This window comes from Lonchura striata, chromosome 6, assembly GCF_050655825.1.
Source record: "Lonchura striata isolate lonStrDom1 chromosome 6, ASM5065582v1, whole genome shotgun sequence".
Lineage (NCBI taxonomy): Eukaryota > Metazoa > Chordata > Aves > Passeriformes > Estrildidae > Lonchura > Lonchura striata.
This window is the reverse complement of record NC_140708.1, coordinates 38816461-38844208: the sequence shown is the minus strand read 5'-3', so window position 1 is coordinate 38844208 and position 27748 is coordinate 38816461. Positions and strand designations below refer to the sequence as shown.

Sequence of the window (27748 nt, the reverse complement as noted above, 5' to 3'; positions counted from 1 at the left end):
CAGCCAAGACTGGCCAGAGCATTCCCAACTTCCCAACTCACTCCTCAATCCCCACACAAAGTATCTCTCTTCCCACCCTCTGAACTCTTTGATCTTTTATCTTTCTTTTAGGTTAGCCAAGAAAAACAGTAAAGAAATCCACAAATTATCTTCTCACAGCATCATGAATCCCTGTTCTCCAGAAAGAAATAAAATTAATGACAACACATCAATTATGGCACAGGTTGGCACCCCTGTAGCTGTTCCCATTGTTCACTTATTACTGAAAAAAAGACATTTTCTGCCATATTTCCAGTTCCTGTCAGCATAAAAATTAATGTGCCTGGCAATGGCACTGTCAGAGCCTTATTTCCTGACAGAGATCACTGAGGTCACTCTGTTCTCTCCAAAACAAAGGCACCTGGAAAGTTCAGAGATGAGTTCAGCATTGCAGGGTGAGTCTCCTGTGTCTGAGATGGCCACATCAGCCCTCCAGTGACAGAGCTCCTGACAGGCAGCTGGACAATCCACATTTTCCAGGCTTGCTCTGGATTTAGGTGATTTAGATGACTTATGGCTCCTGGTCCCTTTGTTTTGTACATGCAGATCCCTCCAGCTGGAGTGTGGCCTGTCAGGGGCTGACTAAATCATAAAGAATGGGATTTTTCCAGCAGCCAATTTTTCTTGCATCCCTTATTTTTGATAAAAGGGGATGAAGGTCTGTGGGAGCAGGACACCAGCTCTGCCTCCCTCTGGAACGTGCCCTGCCCAAAGACAAATGCCAAAACGCTAAATGAGTTACTCTCATTCCTGCACAATAAATGAAAGGGAAGAGCCTGATTTTCCAAGCTCCACGCAGAGTTCTGTTGGCTTAAAGACAATTTTGTTCATCCCAGGTTACCAAGGCAGGAATATATTTGATTATGTAGGAAAATGTTAGCAAAAACAGATCTCAAAAACCAAACAAAGGTAAATCTGAGTTGTTTGGGGTTTTTTGTTTTCCTGAAAGATAGTTTGGGCGAGGATATGAGCTCTGCACTGGGACAAAACACCTCCATCCCCACAGCCCTGTGCAGATGCAGAATGGATTCGTGGAATCATGGGATCACAGATGGGTTTGGATGGAAGGGACCTTAAAGCTCATCCCCTTCCACCCCCTGCCGTGGCAGGGACACCTCCCACTGTCCCAGGTGCTCCAAGCCCCAGTGTCCAACCTGCCCTTGGACACTTCCAGGGATCCAGGGGCAGCCACAGCTGCTCTGGACACCCTGTGCACTCAGGACCTCTTTTTGCTTCTGTCACCTGCCAGGAATCATTCCCAGCCCTTCCCTTTTCCATGGCCAAAGGCAGTGTTGTTCTGCTCCTTGAGGAGTCCTGGAGAGTGTTTGAGATGGAAAATTTGCAGGACATCTGTCGTGGCTGAAATGCCAGCAGCCAGGAGTGTCACAGGGCCGTGCCCGGCTGCAATGTCACCATGGTGTCACCCTGGGCTTGCTCCCATCTGATAGTACCCAAAGATAATAAATATCCAGCACACTCCTTAGGCATTTTCCAGGGTTCCCAGGATCCCATGGTTTCTAGGATTTCATTGTTCCTAGGATTTTATGGTTTCTGAGTTCCATGGTTTCTAGGATTTCATGGTTTCTAGGATTTCATGGTTTCTAGGATTTCATGGTTTCTGAGTTCCATGGTTTCTAGGATTTTATGGTTCCTAGGATTTCATGGTTCCTGGGTTCCATGGTTCCCACTTGACTCAGCAACCTCGAGACAACCCCAAAAGAACTCAAGTGTTTAAGTGACTTTAAAAACCAGGATATGTTAAACTTTTCAGCCTGGGCAAACACGGGCAGAAAGGTGTTTGATCTCCTTGGATCAGCCAGAAATCATCCAGGAAAACCTGCTGTCCCACCAGCACAGCTCCATGCTGGGCTCACTTTTCCCCATGAGCTCAGGGGGGGCATCACAGAGGTGATGGCACCAAACCACCTCATTGTAGGGTTAAAAACGATCTCCTGAGCCATGGTATTGAACAGGGAAATATTAGAAAACATCCATAGAGTGATTTATTGTAATTTATATCACAGCTTTGACTGCAAAAGGCATCGCAGAGACACTCTGCCACATTTTCAAGCCAAGGGCACGGCTGGGTTACACTCAGGGGACACAGCCACAAGTAGAACTCACACGTGTGTAACTCATCGGGTGACCTTTCCTCCACACCACATTTACAAATTTCGCATCAAATAACGTTTTCCTTATTTTGGTGGTTTTTTTTTTTTTTTTCCAACAGGAAATTAAAAAAAAATCCCATATTTGGCACATTTCATCAGCTGGGTGTTGCCTACCTAAGTCAATTAACTGAGGCACAGGGAGCAGTGCTGATACCCTGCCTTAGAGTGTTTTCCCAGGATTCTTCTGGATATGAGATGAGACACCTCCAGAGACTATTTCCTGCCAAAGGAAATAACTATATTTATATTTATATTTTAAATTATACATTTTAAATAACTATATTAAATCAGCAACAGAAGTTACAAGGGGGGCCTGATTCTTTCACCAGTGGCCCTTCATATCATTGGAAACCTGAAATGTACTTTAAATCTGTATTAAAATTACCAGTTCAGTAAATGTAGATGTGATTTGGGATGGGAAAGCACAGGAATGCCTCGTGCCTGGCAGAGAGGAGGGATTTTGGGAATACTCCGTCCTCCCCACAGGCCGCGTGCGCACATCTCAAAGCACGGGATTATCTTTGTGTTAATCAAAGAGCAGCTTGATTCAAACCTGTAGGCCGACAAAGGAGGGAAATCAAGCACATGAAAACATTCATTTCGAGACAAAACTTTATGCCAGTGTAACTTTGGGAGCAAAGCCCTTCCCGAGGGCTCGCGGCGCTCCGAGACCGACGCCTGGCGACTCTCGGGGGTGGCTTTGTCAGCGCAAAGCATCAAAAGGAACTCGAAGCAACGACTGCAACATCAGATGTCAAACCCCGGGCTGGGTTTTGGGACATTTTCTCAAGGCTTTGCCCTTCGGAAGGAAGTTTTTTTAATTCCCGCTCCGACGCCGTTGCGGAAGGACCTTTTGTGGAAAAGGGACTCCAGGAGAGGCTCGCCAAGAGCCAGCTCCTCAGCCCTGGCCACCTTGGAGAGGCAGCTGCTCAGCAGCACCAGGCACGAATCCCATTTTCTGTACAGCTGGCAGGTCCAATAAAAAGGGCTGGCGCTCTGGAGATGAAAGGCAAACAAACAAACAAACAAGGAGAAAAAAAAAATAAATAAGAAAAGGTAAAATTACGGATTTATGTATTTGCCAGGACTTGTTCAGTATACAGAGGAAAGTAGAAACACAAAAGCAATTTATGCTTTGAATGCCAGGGATGAGCTGTTATTTTATTGTGTTCAAAATCAGATTTTTTCATAGCTTTTTATACATTTCTGGTCTATAATACTGATACAATTATGTCTAGGGTGTGATATGAATTGTTTTCAGTGATGCTGACCAGCTGTGACACAGTTTCCTTGGAACAATACAGGTGTTTATTGCTGGAAAATGAGATTTTTTTTTTTTCAGGGAAAAATGAAATACCAGTTTTGTATAACCTGTGTGAACTTCTGAGGCTTAAATTACAGGTAAGAGAAAACAAAAATACCTGTAATGCTAAAATTTGGAGGATGCTTTCCAGTAGTTATGACCAATTCTGGAAGTAGTTCTGAGTAAGTTTAATAATAAAAAGTAGTAACGGTAATTTTAAAAAGTCTGCATAAAAATCCAGACTCTGACAAAAATCCAGGGTTTTGCATGCATTCCTTTTACTTGCACTCTATAGGACAAAAAAATGCCAACTACATAAAAACTTTCACATATTTCAACAGCTCTTAAAATAAACTGCTTTTAATTACTGCTGAATTATAAAATAAAACAATTTCCTGGCATGTCTGTGGTTGCTCTGTGTGTATTTCATCATATCCTGATTTCCCAGCTGATTTTCCATCTAAAAATCCTATTCTGCTATCTCGAAAAATTCCATGCAAAGCCATAGGATTAACACCTGGCATTGCTGGTAAAATTGCCATTAACCTCATTAGGATTTGTTTTAATTCAGTGTTTTATTGCTCTTCTTTAATAGTGGTTATTAAGTTAATTTTTTTGGTTTTTTTAATGACTTTTTCTGCAGCCAACACCTTCTGCCCCTGATAAGGCATTTCCCAGAATTTTCTCCCTAACAAGAAAAAACACTTTTTGCAAGAAAAAAACTTATAAAAACAAACAAAACAAAAACAGGCACAGAGAAATTCTTTTTGAATTTTCATCTGCTATTTCACTAGATTTTCCTGAACAAATAACTTTTATTTAGACATTTATTGAAGCAATTAATGTCCTTTTTAGCATGATATCATTGCCATAAAGAGAACACATCCATTTGGAAATGTGGCTACTCAGATCCAGCTGTGTCTAAATACATCAGTTGATTATAAATAAGTTAATTAATTGATAAACTCACTAGCAGTAAGTGAAATTAATACATATATCTCTAATTGCACCTCTTTGAGATATGCAAGGAATTCAGATTAAATGGAGAGGAGATTTGTGATTTTATCTTTTCCATCCAGGATTTCAGCTCCCCACACTCCACATTAAATATGCACTGAGTTGCTCACATGATTATTTCAGAGGCTTGCATATTTTATTAATAACACCAGGAAAAATTAGGCTATGCTCCAGGAAAATGAGGTAATAATATTTAACCAATAGCTTTACTACAAGAAAGTTCTTTCATTTTATAAAAAATAAAAAAACACAGCAGAAAAGAAGCAACCAAGCAAACAAAATTAATTTAAATAAAGAAGTGATTCAAGAGGAATGAAACAAATCTGGGAGTAGTTAGAGAATGGGACTTACCATGGAAGGGCCAACTGGGTAACCTGAGCACACCAATGTCATGGAGATCCACAGGATGAAAACCAATTTTAACCTGCATAGACTTCAAAGAAAAGCTGAGATTAATGAAAATTTGGACCAAAATCAAGCAAAATATGAACAGAGAGTAACCCATGCACCAAGAACCCCGTGGTGGCTTTACCTGCTCATTTTCTACCCAGCACTGTGTGCGTGAACATGCAGCACCACATCCAAATTCCTCACATATCCCTTCAGTTCTTCCTCAGGTGACCATTTTATACCAGAGTTCAGGAGGGAAAATGTCATCAGAGCTGATTTTATTCTGACTAATTGCTCCTTGTTTGGCCTTTTCTTCTTGTTAAATGGGAAAATGGCAAGAACACGCTCAGCTGCCATCACCAACCCCGGGGATTTCATTTAAAGTGTCCCATTAAATGTCTCTCAAGTGGTTTTATTGTTACCTCTGTGTCATCACTGCAAGCCTGGTCAGAGGTCTAAAGATTTCAAAAATCCATCTCAAGAGTTTGTTACCACTTCCAATATATCAGGTGGAGACGTTGCAAAGCCTGGCAGCAAGGGCGAAACATTAAAAGTGCATTTTAAGTAGAAAAATCCTCAAAGAGTCTTATTATACTCTAAACAGCACAATACAAATATCTTTATCCCCCCAAAATTATTTTTTTTAATGTCCTTAGTTCTAAATACACCAAATGAATTTTTTTTCTGACAATTAAAATTCTTTGGACATTAATTTCTACTGTGCAGCCATATCTCAGCCCACACTGAGTTTAGCCAATCCAAACTTCTACAGGATTAATAAACTCTGTTAATCTCATTAATAAACTCTGTTAATCTCTAGCAGCACAGCAAATGTTTCATGTCTAAAAGCAGCATTTGTTGCTGCAAGAAATTTAATGGTGCAGCATTTTAGGGGATCCTGTGGTTTATTTATCCAAGTGGTGTGAAAGTGCTGAATCCCAAAAGGTCTGGGAATGTTGGACTGCACAGGGAATGCTGAAAAATGCTAAATTCAATTTTATTTTTTTTGAGAATGAGCACCACATCTACAAAAACATGCTGGGTTGATGCTTGGACAGGCTGATCCAAGAGCTTGTCCAGCTTTAACCATTACAGGGTTCCAAAGAAAACACTGAAGATCATTTTTTGACAGCCACAGAGTGTCAGACATGCACACAGTGAGGCACCAGCCCCAAATGGTGCATTTCCTTTGGTGGTTACACTGAAAAATCAATAGACAGGGGCTCCAGAAGAGACCTTTGTGTGAGGCTTTGAGGAGACCTGAGCTGTTATAAGTGATGCCAAATTTCACTGCAATATTTCAGATCATTTTGATGATCTGGAAGATCTTTTCCAACCATAATGATTCCATGGTCCTGTGATTCAGTCTCCTGATAAAACGTATTTTATTCCAGGAGCCAGGGAGCTGTGAGGAGAGACCCAGTGGCATGGAAGAACCTTCAGGAGTTTTAAACAAAAATTCCTGATGTGATCTCAGCCTGGGGTGGACCATTTCTCCCTCATCGTGGTGGTGCCAATCACGTCATGGCTGACAACATCCAATGACTCTGAAATTACTTTCTGAAAAGAAAATTGGGTTTGAAAGAATTGTGGTTGCTGGTGAAGCTCTTCAGGACTCCCCAGGTCAATGAGGGCTGAAATGAGGATGAAATTTGCTTTATTTAAATATGAACCCATCAGCAGAACAGGTGACTATTGGCATTTCCAGCCTTATTCAGAGAGAAAATCCTCTCTTTGAATAGAACCTCCCATTCCCACCCATCCAGGACCTCCAGCTCCAAGGATAAGAGGATTAGGCTGTGCTCCTGCTGCACAGAAAAGCACTTTGGGCTGGATTCTGCCTGAGCACAGCTTAGATCAGCTCTCATTGTGTCTGATTTAGTCCAACTCCGTCTTAATCTGAAATTAACCTTCACACAACACTTTTTGTGGAAGGTGAGGGGCCAGAAGAGGCTGGTTATTGAAGCTCAGGGTTTCCAGGTTCAGCCTGAGACTCTCTGGGTAAATTTTGGTGCATTATTGACTTAATTTTTTTAAACTGTGATTGTTTGAGGCCCAGGTGATCTCCCATTGGGTCTGGTCAGTCCCTCCTTGTGACAAGCACATTTCTCTCCCTCTCAGGATTCTTCATAGAGGAGCACAGAGAGAAATGAAAGAGAAAACAATTTCTATTTCTGCTCCTTGTTTTTCCCATGTAGAATGTGTTTGGAGAATTGTTTACCTGGGGTGATTGCTTGGTTGGATTCTGGTGAGGATTGTTTGAGCTGGTGGCCAATCCAACCCACCTGGGGCTGGGCTCAGAGAGGGTCACGAGTTGTGAGTGAGTTGGATATGGGAGTTAGAACAAGTAGGTTTGTAATTTTAGTATCTCCTTTAAATAGTATATTAATATATTATAGAAATCATTCAGACTTCTGAATTGAGTCAGACATTGTCATTTCTTCCCATTGGGTTCGCCTGCATTTACAATACCTCCTATCCTCACCTTTCTCACATCCCTCTAAAAGAGAGGTTTTGGCCAGGTGAGAAATCCCAAACTGCTTTGGAACTAAAGAACCACAGGATTGTGGAATAGTTTGGGTTGGAAAAGCCCTCTGAGACTGAGTCCAACCATCCCCCAGCACTGCCAAGGCCACCACTGCCCCACATCCCCAAGAGCCACCTCCACAGGGCTTTAAATCCCTCCAGGGATGGGGGCTCCACCCCTGGACAGCCCTTTTTGGGAAGAGATGTTCCCAATATCCGACCTGAAGCTCCCCTGCAGATGCAGATGGTACCAAGGCAGGAGTCACTGAGATGTCACCACGGGGCCAAGGGCTTTGCCCACCCCTCAGACACACACCAAGATATTTCCTGAACTTTCAAACCCTCCCATTTGCTCCTCCCTCCTTGGAGGTTCTTTTTCCCAGCTCTTCAGGATGCAGTTTAACACAACAGACCTGTGATTTGCTTGCCTGAAGCACAGATGGAGGTTGAGCTCCATTCCAGATATTCCCACTTCAGGTTTGGAGGAATCAGGTTGAACAGAACAAGTGGCAATTGACATTTCTGTCTCCTGCTCTGTCTGCAGAGGCTCTGCTCCCAGGCTGGCTTCACTGGCAGCTATCAGAGGTCAAATGAATCATTAAGAACCACAATAAAACCTCCATAAAGCATCCATAAAATTTGTATTTTCTCAGAAAAAATCAGCAGCAGTATCACTTCTTCCCTCCTGCTTGCCTTGTTGAGGGATGCTGTATTGAACCTCAGTGCTGCTTTCCTTTGGTTTTCCCCCAAAAATCATATGGAACAACACAAAACTCACAGCTGAGCCCATCAAACCTTGCAAGGTTTTGAGGTTGATAAGTCTGTAAGCTTTAGGACATGATATTTCCTTTTCCCAGCCCAATAGTCAATCCAAAGTGTTTTAAATTGGCATTGTGGGACTTTACTAAAGGGTCAAACAAAAAATGAATGAACACACCTCCACCTGTCCATCGGCAAAACCCCAGAAGTTGTAAAGCCACAGCTCCTGATAGAGGAAAGGTTCAAAATCTCATTTCCTTCTGGGATGCTCCCAGTGAAACCTCAGCATTGCTTTGCTGGAGAAAGCTGCTGGGATATTTTGTTCCAAACCCATTTTTTTTTCTTGCTTTCAAGAATATCAAGAAAGCCAAAAGCCAGCTGGTTTGCTTTCAGCCCACTGCAAGGTGTGAGTTGGAAATCAATCACACTCCCAGCACACAAACCTGCTTCTGAGTCGGTGATAATAGAAAATCCCAGCAAGACACCAAGAGAGAAGAACCAGAGAAAGCAGAAAGTTCATTCCTTGGGTCATTCCCTGTGTGCTCTCACTGCTGCAAGGGGACACAACCAAACCCTTCACCTGCACCACGAGATCTCATCTGCAGAGGCACAGATACACCTGACTGATTCTGGGCATTTTCTTGCCATGGAGACCTCTAATGCCCTTAAAATTTGGTATGAGGTGGCTGTCAGGATGGACACTCCCATCCCTGGAAGTGTCCAAGGCCAGGCTGGACGGGCTTGGAGCCACCTGGGGTAGCAGCAGGTGTCCCTGCCCATGGAGGGGGTAGCACTGAGGCATCAGGAGGGAAATGATGCCTCAGGTTTCAGCTTTTCTGTATTTGAGATTTTGTGCTGTTTTAGTGGGTCTGAGCTTCCTATCAGGGGATGCTGAGCTCTCTGCACAGAGCAGAGAGACAAAACAATTCCTGCTCCAGCTGGGCACCAAGGACAAATGATCCAAACCTCAGCCCAGGAGCACAAACAGCGTGGGCTGGAGAGAGAAAAACAAGCAGGGTGGGACTGATGGGCTGGAGCTGGAATGGGACAATGAACTCCAAGGTGCCAATGGAGCAGAACTGATCCCAGGGAGAGCCCCGGGAGCGCTCGTGCATTTTGGGACCATTTTGGGTCATTTGGGTGCAGCCCTGGCTGGGCTCTGGTGCTGCCCAAGGTGGATCCATGAGGAGATCCTGGAATAAATCCCTGCTTTGTTCTGTGACTCTGCCCAGCCTCTGCTCTAGGGCAGCCTCACAAGGCATCATCAGCACTGGATGGGATTTAAGCTTTGTCCCAAGCCAACTCTTTCCAGGATTCTCTGCTCCCAGAGGAGAATGGCTCTGACTGACAGGGTTCAGGGGCTCTAAGACCAAATGATGCAGCCTGGGGAGGCTCAGCTCTTGCCCCCCTGCTGCCCTCAGACATTTGGGCAGTGCCTGCCCACCTGCACTGCCCCCAGCACTGGTGCCCAGGGCTGTCTGTCCCCTGTGCCATTTACAGAGGGCTTGGCACAGAGCTCAGCGGGGAGGATGCAGTGATCTCAGCAAAGGTCAGGCACACATTTGCTGTGGCCTGTGCTGCCTGCTGTGGGTACCCAGCTCCGTGCAGAGCTCTCCAGAAGGACAGAGCTGTTTATTGAATTCCTTCCTGGCTGCCAGCGCTGCCGAGCCAAGCCCTGTGAGCGAGACACTGCTCGGCTCCTCGCAGGCAGGGACAGCTCCTCTGCTGAGCCCTGGCACCGTGCCCGCCTGGGAAGACACACGGCTCCTTTTTAAAGCCAGTTCTTAATGCAATTCCCCTCAGACACCGCTCCCCTCGCAGCCTGGGCCAGCAGCAGCTCAGGCTCCAGCCAGGCCCCCTCTGACACAGGTTTGATCTGTGAGAGGAGGAAAACCAAAAGGCATTCAAGGCAGAGCAGCACTGCCAGTCCTGCCCCGCTCCACAGCTTTGGTTTTCCTGGATGGATGCTCAGCAGGCAGGAGGGGAGCAGCCAGGGCTGGCAGGAGATGGCAGGAACAGGGCTCAGGGTTTGTGGGCACTGTGAACCTCTGGATCTTCACTGGCACCTGATTTTGGAGCACTCTTGCACCACTGGGGCTGTGCACGTCACCCTCATGGCAAAGGGGATGAAGCTGCAGTTGGATCCTCCCATGTCAGGGGGAAAAATTAGCTCCAAAATCCCATTTTTGATCCTACATCACTCAGGAATCGTGGGCTGTGTCACAGTCACCATCCCCAGGATTTGAAAGTCTACATCATCATCCCTAAATATAAAAATTCCTTTTCCTGGTTACAGCCAGCACTGCTGTGGGCAGAGGCAGAACGAGTTCCTCACCCTGCTCCCCAGCACGTGTCTCAAAATTAATCCAAAGTGCTGATGGAAAATGTCACCACTCCCCACATCCCAGAGCACATGGCACCTCCTGGGTCTTGTGCCAGGCCCCACATGGCCACACAGCCCTGCTGATGTCCCACAGCCCTGCTGATGCCACCCAGCCCTGCTGATGTCACCCAGCCTTGCTGATGCCACCCAATGCTGCTGATGCCACCCAGCCCTGCTGATGTCACCCAATGCTGCTGATGCCACCCAGCCCTGCTGATGTCACCCAGCCCTGCTGATGTCACCATGCTTGGGCTGGAGCCCATGGGAAGTGGCAGGAATGAAGCTTTTGGCCAAAACATATTGGAACACGTCAGGAAATATTTCTAATTTATGGATCCCTCACTGTTTTTTGTTGGTTTTTTTTGTCAGGGTCCTTAGAACACCTTCAGATAAACAACCTGCACAAAGCTCAGCATGAATAACAAGCCCTCCCTGCACCAAGTACTAAAGCCCTCTGAGAATTTATCTGGAAAGAAAGAGCAGAGCAGACAAAAGCTGCTCAAACCATCAAGGGGAGGCTCAGCAGTGGAAAAGTGGAGGTAATTAACATTTTTGCTACGCTGATTTGCGTGTGCCAGCGTAATTTATGCACCCAGAAATTTCTCAAATAGATCCTGCAGGAAGTGGCTGCTGAAGAAAAGATGTCAGTGATGAGCTAAAACGACACCTGTCAAAGCCAAACCCAAATTCCTGCTCAGATGCAACAAAGATCTCGATGATCTGAGACAGGCTGAGTAGTTGTTGAAGGAGAAGCCAGAAAGAGAAAAGAGCCTGGATAGACAAGAAAAGGAGAAGGGTTTTGAGGAGAGGGAGGAGAAAACGATGTAGGAAAGTCTGACGTGACTTTAGAGGAAGAGATCAAACTTTAAAGGGATCAAACTTTAAAGGAGTCAAGGAAAGCTAACATAAATATTATAAATAGCAAGGAATAGGGAGAAGGAGCTGGGTGGCTTTGAAGGGCACAATTTTTAATGGATTTTATGGCACTGCACCTCAAGGTTCTCCCATGGATAAGGTTGAGGAAAGACAAGGAAAACATATCCAATATTTTCTATTGGGATAATCTGGCTCAAGCAAGATTGCATGTTTTCCCCTACAGAACGCCAGCACAAACCCATTTGTTTGTGCTCCCAAGTCCTTGGGATGTCACACCAGCAGCCCTGTGGCAGCTGGGAATGGGAAAAAAGGGAGCAGTGTAGGGAAAACTCACTTCTGGCAGCACAGGAAGGGCAAGGAATTATGCTGGGATGTTTTGGGACACAAACCTGGGGATCCATAACTGTCCATAAGGTCAGTGAGGGGCACAGGGGATGCTGAATTCTGCTCAGGATACCCAGAGCTCACAGGCTGGACACAAAGGGGCAATTGCTCACCCCTGAGCAGGTTTTTGTGCAATCCAGAGTGATTTTTGCCCATGAGAAGAGCTCAGGTGGATGCAAAGCAGCTGCCAGGAGGTTTTTTATCCCTACAAACACTCCTGGGCTGAGGGACCCCTCGTTTGGAAGGAAATCTCCTGCTCACAGCATCTCAGCTGCTCCTCGGATGAGCTCTTGGCATTTCTGGAGAAGGGTAAGATGCCAGCTTGAATTTGTGACACCAGACCTAAAGAACCTTTAGGAAATGAGTGGCTACATCTGGAACAGAGCTCATCCTGCGGAGGAGGTGAGAGGACACCACTTTTTTTCTCCAAATGCAGAGTGTTTTCCATCTGTTCTCCCTGCTCTTTTTGCTCGCTGCTGTTTTCCCTCTACTTTGGCCGTGCCACTTAAATAAACAAGGATATTGCAGCCACTTTAAAGGAGACTCCTTTCCTGCAAAAGCCTTTTTGAAAAGAAGGATCCTCTCCACAATGACCTGCTAAACAGCAAACAAATAAGAGCTGAGCCCCAGCTGCACATTGTGCTTTAAAATTGCCTGCTAGGAAGATAAAATCCAACTGTGAGCCTGCCTCGCTCTGCAGGCTCTGGAAATGCCAGGTCTGGATCAATTCTTGGCGACTTTGGTTGCTTGTAAAGGTCCTCAAGCAGGAGAAAGGGAATGTGGCTATCAAACAATGCGGTGCCTTTTGTCTGAGCATGATCCTGATTTCCCCTTGTGTTCTCTCCCTCTTATAAAAGGCTTCATCCAAAAATATCCCACACCACAAGACAGGAGAAGTTTCTGTCTCCTCACTGAAAGCCTGTTGCAGCTGGCTGGATTTTTCTTGCTCTGTGCAAGGATTTCTCTGTGCCCAATTATGTTTCAGTGCTTGATAAAACTCTTCTGGAAGTTAGAGCTGCAAAGCGACTTTTAATGAGGTCAGGGAGAGACAGGAAAAGGGGGAAAATAGATTTAGCTTGGGTTTTTGGGAAGAAAATTTTCCCTGTGAGGGTGTAAGGCCCTGGCACAGAGCAGCTGTGGCTGCCCCTGGATCCCTGGCAGTGCCCAAGGCCAGGTTGGATATTGGGCTTGGAGCAAACCTGGGATAGTGGAAGGACTTTGAGGTCCCTTCCAACTCGAGCCATTCCATGATTCAACAATTTTATTATTCTGTGATACCTGGCTCCCTTATTCTTCAATGATTTGCATCAGTATCTGACTTGCAAAGCTCATCTCTCCCCTCTCCACCCTCTGAGTTCCCCTTTTAGCATCAGGGTCTTCAGGGTTTTTACCCCTCCCCACAGCTGCTACATTTGGAAGTAATCAACTGCTCCTTCTTAATCAAGAGCACAGATGGACCTGTATAACACAAAATCCAATATTAGAAAAGATTATGCAGCCCTGTTCTCAGGGGAACAGAAAAGGCCAGAGGTGCTGAGGCTCAGGACTGTTCCTGGGCCAGGACAGGGAACAGCTTTTCCACCAGGTTCTTGTTCTTCTTGTTCTTCTTGTTCTTCTTGTTCTTCTTGTTCTTCTTGTTCTTCTTCTTGTTATTGTTCTTGTTCTTCTTGTTCTTCTTGTTCTTCTTCTTCTTAACTTCTTCTTCTTCTTCTTCATCTTCTTTGTCTTCTTCTTATTCTTCTTCTTCATCTTCTTTGTCTTCTTCTTCTTCTTCTTTGTCTTCTTCTTCATCTTCTTTGTCTTCTTCTTCTTCTTCTTTGTCTTCTTCATCGTCCTCTTTGTCTTCTTCTTCTTCTTCTTCTTCTTCTTTATAATTAGCTTTTTTTTTTTTTTTTTTTTTTTATTCTCCAGCTTTTCCTGCTCCAGTCCCTCAGGAAAAGCCCTGAAGGCCCAGGACATGTTGAGGAGCAGCTCTCCGTGCCCTTGACACTGCTCTGGCTGCAGGAGCAAATGTGCAGCACCCAAAAATCCAGCGTCTCTTTCTTCCTGCCCTCCTCAGCTCCTCCTGATGCCAGCCCAGCCCTTCTGGGAGCAGGGAAGTGCCAGGAAAACTAACCACAAACATCAGGTTTATGACCAAAAAGGAGACAGAGGAGTCCTTTTTCTTTATTCCAGTGAAGGAAGGGCCATGGGACATTCCCCTGGGGTCTCTCCAATTTTTGGAGGCCGCAGCCTCCTTTTTATCCCAATTTCCCACATTTCCCTTCTCTCTTTCCCCATTGCTTGAAGTACTTGAGGGGTACAAACTTCCCAATTTGCCTGATACCAAATATTTCCCTCTAATGTATAACCCTCCCTTTTAATTTTTAATTTTTTATGGAATTTAGGGGTTTTTACCATGGTTTCTTCCATCTTTCAATGCCTAATTTCATTTATCAGCAAACTTAAAGCTTGTTTGTAAAAGCAACTATCTTCCATTCATCAGCCAGTGGAATCCTTCCCATAGTTTATCTCCCAGTGCTAGTTTTATCTACCAGCAGACCAACAACTTGTTTGTCAAGACAAATCCACTATTCCTCACAGAAGGTTCAGCCTTTAAACCCAATTCCCAGCTTGGGAATGCACTGGAAAAACTCTGGAATTAACACTCACCTGAATGATTGGTGGCATCAAAAAAAAAAAACCAACAACAAAAAACAAACAAACAAAAAAAACCCAAACAAACAAAAAACAAACAAACAAAAAAAAGCCCCAAAAGATACAAGCATATAAAAGAACAACATAGAAACATCAAAATCAATAAAAAAGAAATCAAATCCCAGATAAAAAGACTAAAAAAATCTTAAAACTAAAATCCTCTTGTAAATGATGAAAAAGCCTGTATATAGAAATAAAAAGTTAAATTAATATCAAGCAAAAACATGTTAAAATAAACAAATATTAGAGTAACTATAATCCCATAAAAAATTTAAACAGTAAAAAAGAGAAGAGTAATCCAGCTGGGTTTGTTTCTGGGGATGTGCCCCAGGGATGCTTCCCAGGTGCTCCCTGAGCATCCTGTGGCTCAGGGATCCCTTGATGCCTTAAGGAGCTGGAGTAGATGGAGCTCAGAGGAATAAAGTGGAAATTTATTGGAGTGCCTTCAAAGGCCACACCTGGATGGCTCCATGATGGAAGCAAAAGAGATCTCACATTTTTATAAGTTTTAGTCCATTTGCATACAGGAGTTAAGTGTCCAGTTAACAGCTTCAAATGATGAAGTTTCATCCTCCTTGCTTGTTTGTCCTCCCATTTTCACCTTGTTCATGCTTTGGGCCTGAAGTCTGAAGAGATTGTCCTTGAGTTTCCAGCTAGAACAGGATTGCTTTGTCTCCACCATCCCGTGAAAAGTGACATTTCATAGAAAGCTAAAGCTGCACACCAACACAGAACAGAAGAACTCAAAACCCAAGGTATCACACTGACAGGGCTCCTGCCCTTCAGCGTCACCTCAGGAGGTGGGAGAAGCTCCAAAGTCCACCACAAATTATGAATGAGCAGCTGGGGAAGAGCAGCTCCTGCAGCTTCCACACCTCCCAGAGTTCCCCAAGCTCCTAGAACTTCCACAGCTTCCAGAGCTTCCACAGCTTCCAGAGCTCCCACAGCTCCCACAGCTTCCAGAGCACCCAGAGGTCCCAGATCTCCCACAGCTCACACACCTCCCACAGCTCCCAGAGCTCCCAGAGATTCCAGAGCTTCCACAGCTCCCAGAGCTTCCAGAGCTTCCACAGTTTCCAGAGCTTCCACAGCTCCCTGAGCTCCCAAAGCTTCCACAGCTTCCAGAACTCCCAGAACTCCCAGAGCTTCCAGAGCTTTCACACCTCCCAGAGCTCCCCGAGCTCCTAGAACTTCCAGAGGTCCCAGAGCTTCCACAGCTCCCAGAGCTCCCAGAGCTTCCAGAGCTTCCAGAGCTCCCACAGCTTCCAGATCTTCCAGAATTCCCAGAGCTCCCAGAGATTCCAGAGCTTCCAGAGCTCCCAGAGCTTCCAGAGCTTCCACAGCTCCCAGATCTCCCACAGCTCCCACAGCTCCCACAGCTTCCAGAGCTTCCACACTTCCCGGAGTTCCCACAGCTCCCACACCTTCCAGAGCTCCCAGATCTCCCACAGCTTCCACACCTCCCAGAGCTTCCAGAGGTTCCACACCTTCCAGAGCTTCCAGAGCTCCCAGAGCTTCCACAGCTCCCACAGCTCCCAGAGCTTCCAGAGGTCCCACAGGTCCCAGAACTCCCACAGCTCCCACACCTTCCACATCTCCCACCGCTCCCAGATCTCCCAGAGCTCCCAGAGCTCCCCGCCTCTCCACGCGGCAGGAACAGCACGGCCACCTTACGGCCGAGAGATCCCTTGAAACCCAAATAACCCCGCAGTTCTCTGCCTTGCCACACTCCATAACATCAGCAGCGCCTAAGCCAGCAGGACAGCAGCTAAAAATACCCTGCTGCAGCTGCTGGCAGCTCCTGACGGGAGGGCAGAGTCCTCCGTGTGCCCCTGCCAGCGCTGCAGCCTCGGGGCACGGCCCCACGTCCACAGCAGGGCCCACGCCACCTTCTCCATCGCCCTGGCACCACCCACCCTGGGCTTCCCTGGCCCAGCTCCGTGGCCGTGCTCCCGGTGCCAATCTGCTCTGCAGCCACATCACAGGCTGGAATTGGCAATTTCTGACACAGATGTCAGCAATGGGAAATGCAGACCTGGGTAACTTTGTGTTTTCCAGGGCTGTTTCCTGTCACCCTGATTCTTAAAATTTTCCAAAGCCTTCTGAGTTTATGTTCTGTTAGAAAACTTTCCCACACAATTTCTGTAACAACATATTGTTTACATTCTTTTATGGGGGTGAAGAAACTTAATATACTAGTAGTTTGTCCAATGTCTTTGGAGAGGTGGCCCATTCACTCTCCAATCCAATGTCACCTTTGGGAAGGTATAAAAGTCAGAGAATAAACCTTCTTTCTTTACCTTACAAATAGCAAGTAGCTCGTGTCGTGCTTTCACGTGTCCTATAACAACAGTTTCCCAACCTAGAACCTCTTCCCAAAGCTCACTGGCACATTTGGGGTACAGTAGCATAAAGAGGGGCTTGGGAAGAAAAGCAACTGTGTTCATGTAGAGTTCATGTTCCCTGCTGTCCTTCTGTGCTCACTCCCATTTTCTGCAAGAATGAACAGAGAACCAAAACAAAATGCATTTACTAGGCTTTTTTTCTGCCGCATAAAGGGATGTTTTCATAGAATCCCAGGCTGGTTTGGGTTGGAACAGACCTTGAACCTCATCCATTCCAACCCCTGCTATGGGCAGGGACACCTTCCACCATCCCAGGTTGCTCCAACCTGGCCTTGGATGCTTCCAGGGATGGGGCAGCCACTGCTTCTCTCTGCCAGGACCTTACCACTCTCATGGAGAAGGATTTCTTCCCAATATCCCATCTAACCCTACTGTTTTTCAGTTCAAAGCCATTCCCCATTTTCCTGCCCTACATTAAAAAATCCTATTAAAAACCTACCCTATTAAAAAAAAAATCCCTCTCCAGCTTCTTGTAGCCCTTCTAGGTACTGAAAGGCCCCAAGAAGATAATCTCAGAGGCTTCTTTTCTTCCCTTTTTTTCATCCATGTGGGATTTTCTCTCTTTCCTCACTGCTGTTTCTTTGTAGGGAGGGGTAGCCTGGTCCAGCTGCCCCTGAGCTGGGACTCTCTGCATTCACAGCACCCACTCAATCCTTGCCAGCAGGGTGTGCCCAGACTATGTGCCCTGAGCAGTGAAATCCTCTTTATTCAGGACAATCTCAGCCTGGGAATGACCTTAACTCAGTGAGGAAACATCCCAAACTTCTCCAAAGCTAAACCTGGGCAGGGCTGGCCAGGCAGGCCCCGCTCCCTTAAGAGCTGACTGCACCCACAGGAGAAATTAAGGCTCAGTGTTGCTTTTTGATTGAAGGTAAGCAAGCAGTGAAATGATGCTGCTTGCCTTGCCTAAATGCTGCCAGCAATAGGACACTTGGAGCAATATCCCGCTTTTCTTCATGGCTTTTTGTCCTCTAAAATCAGGCTGACACCCCAACCACATTCCCATGGCACGGTGATTTTTTAAGGTCCATCCAGCTGTGGATGGAGCTGAAGATGTTCCAGTTGCCTGGGAAACCACTCCTTGGGATCACTGGAATGCATCCCACACCTCTGCCTTTGGATACACCACCAGCACCTTCTCTGGGAGAGAATCCTGCCAGGAGGAGCCTGCAGGAATCAAATCCTGCTCCTTGCACAGGGATAAATCCAGTGTGAAGTCACTCGTGGGCCAACCACAACCAGGCGTGCCCCAGAAGAGTAACTGTGGGTCACAGCCAGGGCATGTGAGCAGCTCATCCCTCAGCTGAGGACACCAAGATTAAACCCATCAGGATATTACCAGCAGGTGGAAGAATTGGCTGAGTAGAAATAAAGGAGCTACAATCAACAGAGATGGGGTTACTCAAGGACTCAGAGCATTTATTTAGATTAAATATTTGCAAATTAGGATAGTTTTTGGCCTATTTTAAGAAAGAATGGATTCAATACTTACAGCAGGAGCACCAGGTAGGACCTTAAAAATCATCTTGTTCCAATACCCTGCCATGGAAATGTGGTTGGGGTATCAGCCTGATTTTAGAGTACAAAAAGCCACAAAGAAAAGCAGGATATTGCTCCAAGTGTCCTATTGCTGGCAGTATTTAGGCAAGGCAAGTAGCATCATTTCACTGCTTGCTTACCTTCAATCAAAAAGCAACACTGAGCTTTAATTTCTCCTGTGGGTGTAGTCAGCTCTTAAGTTAAAATCCAGGCTTTAATATCTTCTCCTCATAATTTAGGTCACGGGCAGGGAAGCAACACAGGGAAAAACAGAGAGAAAATTCAGACTTTGCAAGAGATGCTAAAAAACTGCAGCTCGTGCTCGGGGCTCCCAGGGCACGGACTGCAGGCACTCCTCTGCTCAGAAAGCCTTGGAGCCAAAAAAGAGAGGCTGAAATCCCTGCAGGATTTAAATCCCCAGTGCCAAGGCCTTTGCAGGGTCTGAGGTCAGCAGGGAATGTTCTGCTCATCCCTCAGGGAGAGCTGGAGGGGCTCCACTCCTGGGGAAGGGGTAGAAAGGGACACACGGGGACTTTAAAGGAACCATTGGGATCATCCAGCTGGAAAAATGGAAGCAAATGGAAAAATGGAAGCAAAAGGGGTTTAATGGCAGAGAAAAGTGTCTCAACAAAAGGCTGGAGAGCTGGGGTTGCTCACCTGGAGAGGAGAAGCTCCAGGAAGAGCTCAGAGCCCTTCCAGGGCCTGGAGGGGCTCCAGAAGAGCTGGAGAGGGACTGGGGACAAGGGATGGAGGGACAGGACCCAGGGAATGGCTTTAAGCTGACAATGGGTAGATTTAGATGGGATTTTGGGTAGGAATTGTTCCCTGGCAGGGTGGGCAGCCCTGGCACAGGTGCCCAGAGCAGCTGTGGCTGCCCCTGGATCCCTGGCAGTGCCCAAGGCCAGGCTGGACACTGGGGCTTGGAGCAGCTGGGACAGTGAAGGTAGATCTGGATGAGCTTTAAGGTCCCAAAAACCCAACCTAGTCTGGGTTTAATTCTGGGATTAAACAGCAAACTGCAGCTGCACTGGTCCAGGAGAATCCTCTGTTGTTTCTTTTTCTTTTTTTTTTTTTCTTCTTCCCAGTCCTTCATTTCAAAAATCCAGACAAACCAAAGCCCTTCCCCTGTTGTCTCTGAGACAAATCCTGCAGTTCAGTGTCTCACTGAGGTCCTGTTCACCCCCAGAATTCTGAATTCCACCCCCCCTGCTCAGTTTATGGTGCTCATTCTCATCAGAACATAATTACACTGCACAGGGCCATAAACTCCCCATTCTGGGGGATGGAAGCAGCTTTCTTCTCACGTTTATTAAATTGTGTTTATGCACATCCTTACTTATTTATACGGCATCTTCCTTATTAAACAGAACAGCAAAATATAATTGAGTCTTCCATTCCTAATGGTTTGTTTGGTTTTTTGTTTTGTTTCGTTTTTTATTGCCAACATATACGTGCATAAATTTCTGAGCATCCAGAAGTCATCTGAAGCTTTAGATGATCAGGGCAAGGCAGCCTTGGGGTTTTTGTTGGGTCACCACCAAGGGTTGTTGCATCCAGCTGACACCAAGCGCTGCTAAAAACACACTCAGCTCCTTCAAGACTGCTCAAACAAAATTAAAATTCCAGGAAACTGCAGCCAATTGATTCCTATGATATATTTCAAGTGTAACTGCTTGGAATTTTTCTTTATTATTATTAATTTTTTAATATTTCAGCTCTGGTGGGATGTGATTTGAGGTTTTCAGAAAGCCAGTTGCTGGAGAAAATGTTAATAATGAATGGAGTGAAATTAATCCCATCACAGGTGAATGTGCATGGATTTCAGTTTAGGACAACACAGGAGTTTATTTGTTCTGTTACCAACCAGTCCCTTTGGATTGGGAAGGAAAAAAAGGGGGGAAAGAAGGAAAGGAAAGAAAGGAAAGGAAAGGAAAGGAAAGGAAAGGAAAGGAAAGGAAAGGAAAGGAAAGGAAAGGAAAGGAAAGGAAAGGAAAGGAAAGGAAAGGAAAGGAAAGGAAAGGAAAGGAAAGGAAAGGAAAGGAAAGGAAAGGAAAGGAAAGGAAAGGAAAGGAAAGGAAAGGAAAGGGGAAAAGAAAGGAAAGGGGAAAAGAAAGGAAAGGGAGAAATTGGAAAAAAAAGGAAAGGAGAAAGTGAAAAGTCTCATTTCAAACCCAATCACAGCTCCAAGGTATTATTACGGTGCAGCAATGCCAGGGATGCCACCAAACCGAATTAAATCCATTTTTCCATCTGTTTAGGCACTCCAAGCAAACCATCCAGCTTTGCCAGAGCAGCTGCACTAAATCTGTCCCACAGCTGAAATCACTGCACCTGAACAGTCATAGCAGAGTCCTCAAATTCACTTCTCCCTTCTCTTTTCCCCTCCTGAAATCAAAAGCTCAAACACTCTGTGAGAGCTCCACACCACCAGCAGAGAGGATCTCACCACAGAGCTCCAGGAGAGGAGTTTCTCAGCACAGAGGAGAAAATTACTGCGTCCCCAGGAGGCACAGATCCCATGTCAAGGGAAAAAAAAAATAAAATAAAATAGATCTGGACAGCAATTCTGTAGTTTCACCAGCAAATGTTTTGTGATGAAGCTGAGCAAGTAAGCAGAATGTCAAATACCCAGATAAAAGACTTGCACTTATTGTTGGACAATCCAAAAGTGTTTTGTTCTTATTTTTTTATACTTAATTTTTTTTTTCTGCAAATAAATGCCCCTACACATTTTTTTAGGAGAGCAATGCACTGGAACATCATGGAATAGTGGAGAAGCAGCCTGTGTCCATCTCCAGGGAGCCAGGATTAGCAGGTCAAAGGACTTTCCAAGAAGAATTCTGGATAAAAACCCTAAAAAAAAAAACCCCACAGGTTTCCTTCACATCAACTGCTCCCCTCTCCTGTCCTGCTGCACAGAAAGATGAAAAATGTCTGGATTGAAAGATCCTTGGAAATAAAAGGGTGATTCTGCTGCCCTGGGGGATGCTGCTGGAAAACTCTGTGTGTGCTTTTGTCTGCCTTTGCCCCTGGAAAAATCCGTCAGCGCTTCAGGCTTTTGGGGCTTTCTGGGATTCTTTTATTCTGTGTTAAGTGGAAAACACAAATCGATATTTTTTTTGTGCACATCCCAGTCCTGTGTCTTACCCCAAAAAAGGATTTAAATTTGGCAACCAGAGAGACCAAATGTGGACAAACACATGGGCTATGCATCTTACAGGTCATGGAGCAGATTTTCCTTCGTGGAATCACTGGGAGCTTAGGAATCTTTGGAAAAGCCTGGGACAATATCCAGTTGTAACTGAAGTGCCTCAATTACTTGGGATTAGAATCTCAAACAGGGTCTCTAATATACTAAATATTAGAATCTAATACTAGATATTATGATATTATAATATTGTTATAATATTATAATGTTATTATAATAATATTATAATAATTATAATATTATAATAATATAATAATTATAAAAACTAAATATTAGAATTTATTACTAAATAGAATCTCAAACAGGGTCTCTAATACTAAAAATTGTTATTTTTTCCTTAGCCTGTGTGATTTCTCCTGCACCCCAGGATTTATTTTGCAGTGGTTCACATCTCTTAGCAGGGCCCACATTTCTTTTCATGATTGGGATCATTGCAATGTTTTTATTTGGTTTGTGACATTTGCATCTCATTACACAGAACTTCTCTGAGCCATTACAACTGTGTCTTATCCAACCCTGTCCTGGAGGAGCAGAGAGCTGGAAAAAACACTCCCACAAAGCCTTCAGCTCCTCACTTTTAATCATTTTGTGCTCAGACAAGCAATTCCAACTAATTCCTACACCAGGACTCCATTTGTCTGTCCCGACCATCCCCACCCATCCCTAATGCCCACAGAAATGGGCATGGATGGGTTTGGAGTCTGAGGTCACAGCTAGAAAAGTGGGAATTACAGGAATTACCTTGGAAAGAAGAGGTTTTCAGGCTCCTTTTCTTGTGGAACAATGAACACTTCTCTGTCCTTTTCTGGAGCTCAGGAGCCTGCAGGTGATGTTCAGCTGGATGCAGGGTCAGTTATGATGGAAAATTCCGGGATTTCAGCAACTGGACTCCTGTCAGATAATTGAAGAGAAATCATTACAAGGAGAAAGTCATTTAGCAAAAGCACTGACATAGAAAAATGTCCCCAGATGAAACCTTTGCCCCCAGCTGGGGTAAAGCATGTGGCATCCTTTAAAACATGGTGCTGGGATTTGCAGCAACTTGATTTCCATTTCTCCAGGCACTTTATCATTATCAACAGCCCGAGCATGACACTAAAGGCACTAATTCCAACAAACCAGAGTGCAAAAAAATGGTGCAAAACAATACCCACAAAGATACATTTCAGAATAAAGTAACATTATCCCAGAAAGTGCTGGAAAATGAAGGCTTGTTTCTTTTCTTTCTGCTGGAGCTTTACAACTCTCCATTTTTCCCGACTGGAAAATTCTTTCCCAAAGCTCCCTATTTTTTTTTTTTTTTTCAAAAGTAAAAACCCACTAGGAATGGCTCTGGCATGGAAAATCACAGAGTCAAATGCTCACAAGGGATTTGAAAGTTCGCCCCATTCCCACTCTGCCATGGCAGGGACACCTTCCCCTGTCCCAGGCTGCTCCAAGCTCCATCCAGCCTGGCCTTGGACACTTAAAATTAAATTTTGTGGGGTTTTTTTCATTCTGCTTTCCCTCTGCAATGAGCTGCAGGCCTTTGGAGCAGCTCTGTTCAAAAGCCCCGTGAGGTGGCACTTGGGGACATGGGGCACTGGTGGCAGTGCTGGGAATGGTTGGACTCGATAATTTCAGAAGCCTTTTCCAACCTGAATTATTCTGTGATTTTTTGATGCATTTGCTGCAACCCTGGGCCACTTTGGGCCCACTGAAGCTTCTTTAATGCCTCCCATTAGTTTCAGGGTGTGAAGAGTGAGGATTTTAGGGTGAGGTAATGAAATTTAATCATTAAAATGTTCTTCCCTTGCCTCTACCAGAGCTCTTCCAGCCACTGTTTTTCAAAAAAAAAAAAAATATAAAATTGGAGGTTTGCAGTAGCAGAGCAGGTTCTGTCAGTCGAAGCATCTCCCAGGGCCGTGGCAGTGAAAACAGTGAAAAGAACAGCAAAAGTAAAATTAAAATAGTTCATAAGTACTTCAGGGTTTGATTTAAGGTGTTAAGCATTAGACTCAATCTTTGAGGTCTTTTCCAACCTTAAAGATTCAGAGGTTCTGCATGGGAAAGCAAAACTGGTATGAAAAACTTGGGATTTCTGTGGGTTTAAAACATCGGCACCGACATCATGGATCCAAATGTTTAATCTGTTTTACAGTAAGACATTTGTCCCTCCTGAAAAAGAAACTTACTCTGGGGGTGCAGCTTCAAATGGGACAAGGGCAGAGCTGCCAGAAAAAAAATATTTAAAGTTCTGAGGGCAATTTTGTCTCTGAGCTGAGGCAAAATTTTGTCTCTGACCTGCCCAACAGGTCCCTGATTCCCGGAGCAAGGAGCCCAGAGACAAAAGTGGGACAAATGTGAAGCTCAGATTTCACTCCAGGAATTCCAGTAACTCTTGCAAATGGTGGTGGAGATACTCCAAAGTTGTCTTGGCAAGTGTCACAGCAGAAGCAGCTCTGAGGATCAGGATCCCTGGGTCAGGGATGGTGTGGGCAGCAGGAGCAGGGAGCTCATTCTGCTCCTGTCCTTGGCACTGGTGAGGTTCCACCTCGAGTGCTGGGTCCAGCTCTGCCCCTCAGCTTGGGAAGGACCTTGAGAACATCCAGAGGGGACAACGAGGCTGGAGAGGGGCTGGGAACACAAACCCTGTGAGGAACCCCTGAGGGAGCTGGGGGTGCTCAGCCTGGAGAAAAGGAGCTCAGGGCTGTGGCAGATACATCCTTCCCTCTCTCAGGATTTTCATAGAGGAGCACAGAGAGAAATGAAAGAGAAAACAATTTCTGTTTCTGCTCCTTGTTTTTCCCATGTGGGATGTGTTTGGAGAATTGTTTCCCTGGGGTGATTGCTTGGTTGGATTCTGGTGAGGATTGTTTGAGCCTGATGGCCAATCCAATCCAATCCAATCCAATCCAATCCAATCCAATCCAATCCAATCCAACCCAACCCAATCCAACCCAACCCAACCCAATCCAACCCAACCCAACCCAATCCAATCCAATCCAACCCAACCCAACCCAACCCAACCCAACCCAATCCAATCCAATCCAATCCAATCCAATCCAATCCAATCCAATCCAATCCAATCCAATCCAATCCAATCCAATCCAACACAACCCAACCCAATCCAATACAACCCAATCCAATCCAATCCAATCCAGTCCAATCCAATCCAACCCATCTGGGGCTGGGCTTTCAGAGAAGGTCACGGGTTGTGAGTTGGTCAGATATGGGAGTTAGAAAAAGGTGATTTGTAGTTTTAGTATCTCCTTTAAATAGTATATTAATGTATTGTAGTATAGTTATAATAAAGAAATCATTCAGCCTTCTTAATTGAGTCAGACATCAGCATTTCTCCCACCAAGTTCACTGCATTTACAATACAGGGGTGACCCCACCACTCCCCACAGCTCCTGGAAGGTGGCTGTGCCCAGCTGGGGTTGGGCTCTTTCTCCAGGAACTGACAGAACCAGAGCACACAGCCACCACCCAAATTCTTCATTGATGATGCTGGGTTTTGTCTTTGTAAGCCTTAGGCCTGGATTCACAGAATTCCCAGAATGACCAGGTTGGAAGAGACCCTCAAGATCATCGAGTCCAACCCAACCCCAACCCCTCAACTCAACCCTGGCACCCAGTGCCACATCCAGGCTTTGTTAAACACACCCAGGGATGGTGACTCCACCACCTCCCTGGGCAGCCACTCCAGAACTTTATCACCTTGTCTGTGAAAAACTTTTTCTTAATATCCAACCTGTTGGGAAAACCTGTTTTTCGATGCATATTTACATTTGGAATTAAAAATTCCAGCCATTCTACGCTTGAGCTGCGTTTTTTCATTCCTCCCTGTGCATCTGAAGAATTCAGAAGTGCTCTTACAAGCAGGGGGGATGAGAACACATTTAGTGCAGCTGCTGGGAGGCAGCATCTCAGTGAACTGAGAAGTGATTATGTTGTACCCCTGGGCAATGAGGCTGTCATCGAATTTCCAAACAAGATGTGAGAATCTAGGACAGTTCTGTTGTTGGGTCACAACGTTTGCTTGGCACTTCCCCTCCCTGTTTTCCAGTTAGGAATGAAATCCCAACATTTTCAGATCAAATGCTCCCCTGGCAGGGAAAAGATGCACAAAAAGCTGATTTGGGGAGGGGAGGCTGTGACAGCAGGATGGGTCAGATGCAGGGCAAACACAGCCAGAAGTGAGAAATTACGTGGGGGAAAATGAGAATTTGTGGCTTTTGCTGCAACCCTGACCTCAGCTAATTACTTGTTATACAGCAGCTGCAGCTCTGAATTGTTATAAAACAGCTGTAATTATTACTTGCTATAAAACATCTGAAGTTTTGGCTCTGTTGTCCACCCAGACCCCATGGGAACATCCAGGTACTGATCCATAAAGTCATTTTGGATGCACAGGGAGGTTCCTCCAGAAGGAAATTTAAGTACCTGTTGCTGAACCATCCCCTGGAGAAACCCATACTGCCCTTCCCTATTTTTAATTTAGCATTTTTTTTTCAAATAAATTAATAAATAATTGTTTTACAGACCCAAACAAATAAAATCAAAATACCTGCAAAGGTTTGATCATATTTTGGTGGCAAAGATGAAATTCTGAGGTCACCTCTGCGGCTGGGACTTGTTTTTCTGCCAAGCACAGAGCAGAGCTGCCTGTAGTTATCCAGAGGGACAGAATTCCATATTTCCAGGCTTCACAGATTCCAAGAGCAGTGAAATGGCCCCAGTGAACCTACACAAACCAGCTCTACCAATAATTAAATTGGCTCCCTAACGTGCTCAAGAAGGATGGCTGCCACCGAGTGCCACAGCCTCTGCCAAGTGCAATAAAATGGTTTTATGCAACACTTTGAGGCAGCTCCCCCTCCAAAACCTGTCCTGTGCACAAGGAACTCCCAAAGTCAGCAGGATTGGAGCCGATCCTACAGGAAAGGATATTTCCAAAGGTAATTGGTGCCTTTTTAACCCAGAACTGTCAAAGTGTGGTGAGAATAATGGAGCCTGACAAGGCTGAGGTTGAAGGAGAAATGGGATGATTGATCTGCTGCATTGGTGCTGCTTTGGCAGCGTTGTAGCAAACAAATATTCCCCCAAATAAAGGAAAATGGTCAAAATTGTAATTCCTCATACAAAATTGACAGCTTTTCCCAGTCTAAAATTGAAGCCACAGCTTCATGCCAGGGTCCCTGAGCCCCCTGCCAGGGTCTGGAGCCAGCCAGGGGGATGTGCTGGGTTCTGACACATCCAGAATCCAGAAGTTAGTGAATAGGGATGCATTTTTCAGCTCTTTTTGCTACTTTTATTTCCTTGCCTTCCCAACTGCCCCTTTTTCACCCTTCCCAGCTGCAGGAGTCAGGGAATGCCAAGCACCCAGCCCATCCCTCAGCAGGCAACACGAGCACGTGCTGCACGCTGGTTTGCAGCAGCTCTGCTCTTGCCTGAAGGTGCCTTCCCCTGCTCCATCCTTTTGTTTTAAGGGAGAAGAGAAATGCAAGCACCACTCATTTCACAGCTCAGCTACAGGCAAATTATCTGAGAAAATAGGGGAGCACTTGGCTCCTCTCACTTTCATTTTTCTTGGAGTGAAAATCAAATGTAATGGGCTCACTGATTTATGACTGCCAGCAGGATGGAGCACAGGGATACCTGCCCAAATTCCTGGCTGGATCACAAAACCCCTTCCATGTGGTTTGAGGTTCCCTTCAAACCTCTGCTCCTCAACTGCACCAACTTTTAAGAGGAAAAAAATTCCCTCCAGCCCCACATTTCCATTGGGAGAGAATGGGATTTTGTGCTGCCTGTGGCTCCTGGGTGGGTCCAAGCTGGGAGATGCCATTCCCAAACTGGAGGAAGGCTCCAGGCTGTGAGCTCAGGGGCCTGTGGGGACGATGGGTGGCACAGCAGGGCAGTGCCAGGCACAGGCAGCTCATCCCTTGGAATCCCAAACAGAGCATCATGGAATGGTTTGGATGGGAAGGGACCTTAAAGCCCATCCAGTGCCACCCCTGCCACTGTTCCAGGTCCTCCAACCTGGCCTTGGGCACTGCCAGGGAT

The 27748-nt window shown here is 45.5% G+C and overlaps 1 protein-coding gene across 1 annotated transcript; it reads right to left on the bottom strand.

Annotated features, from left to right (window-relative positions):
- Nucleotides 1–1225: 1225 nt before the first annotated feature.
- NPS (neuropeptide S) lies at nucleotides 1226–7207 on the bottom strand. Its single transcript, XM_031505144.3, has 2 exons — nucleotides 4882–7207; nucleotides 1226–3206 (listed from the first exon to the last, which is right to left on the bottom strand). Exons 1-2 carry the CDS (start codon nucleotides 4921–4923, stop codon nucleotides 2997–2999), a joined length of 252 nt encoding a protein of 83 aa, XP_031361004.2. The 5' UTR covers nucleotides 4924–7207; the 3' UTR covers nucleotides 1226–2996.
- Between the last annotated feature and the right edge of the window lie 20541 nt (nucleotides 7208–27748).

Bases quoted from the DNA above. Each gene is read 5' to 3' on its own strand.
- NPS (XM_031505144.3), bottom strand. From the start codon at position 4,923: ATGACATTGGTGTGCTCAGGTTACCCAGTTGGCCCTTCCATG. The intron at 3,207-4,881 runs GTAAGTCCCATT...TTTCATCTCCAG, and splicing joins ACCCAGTTGGCCCTTCCATG to AGCGCCAGCCCTTTTTATTG.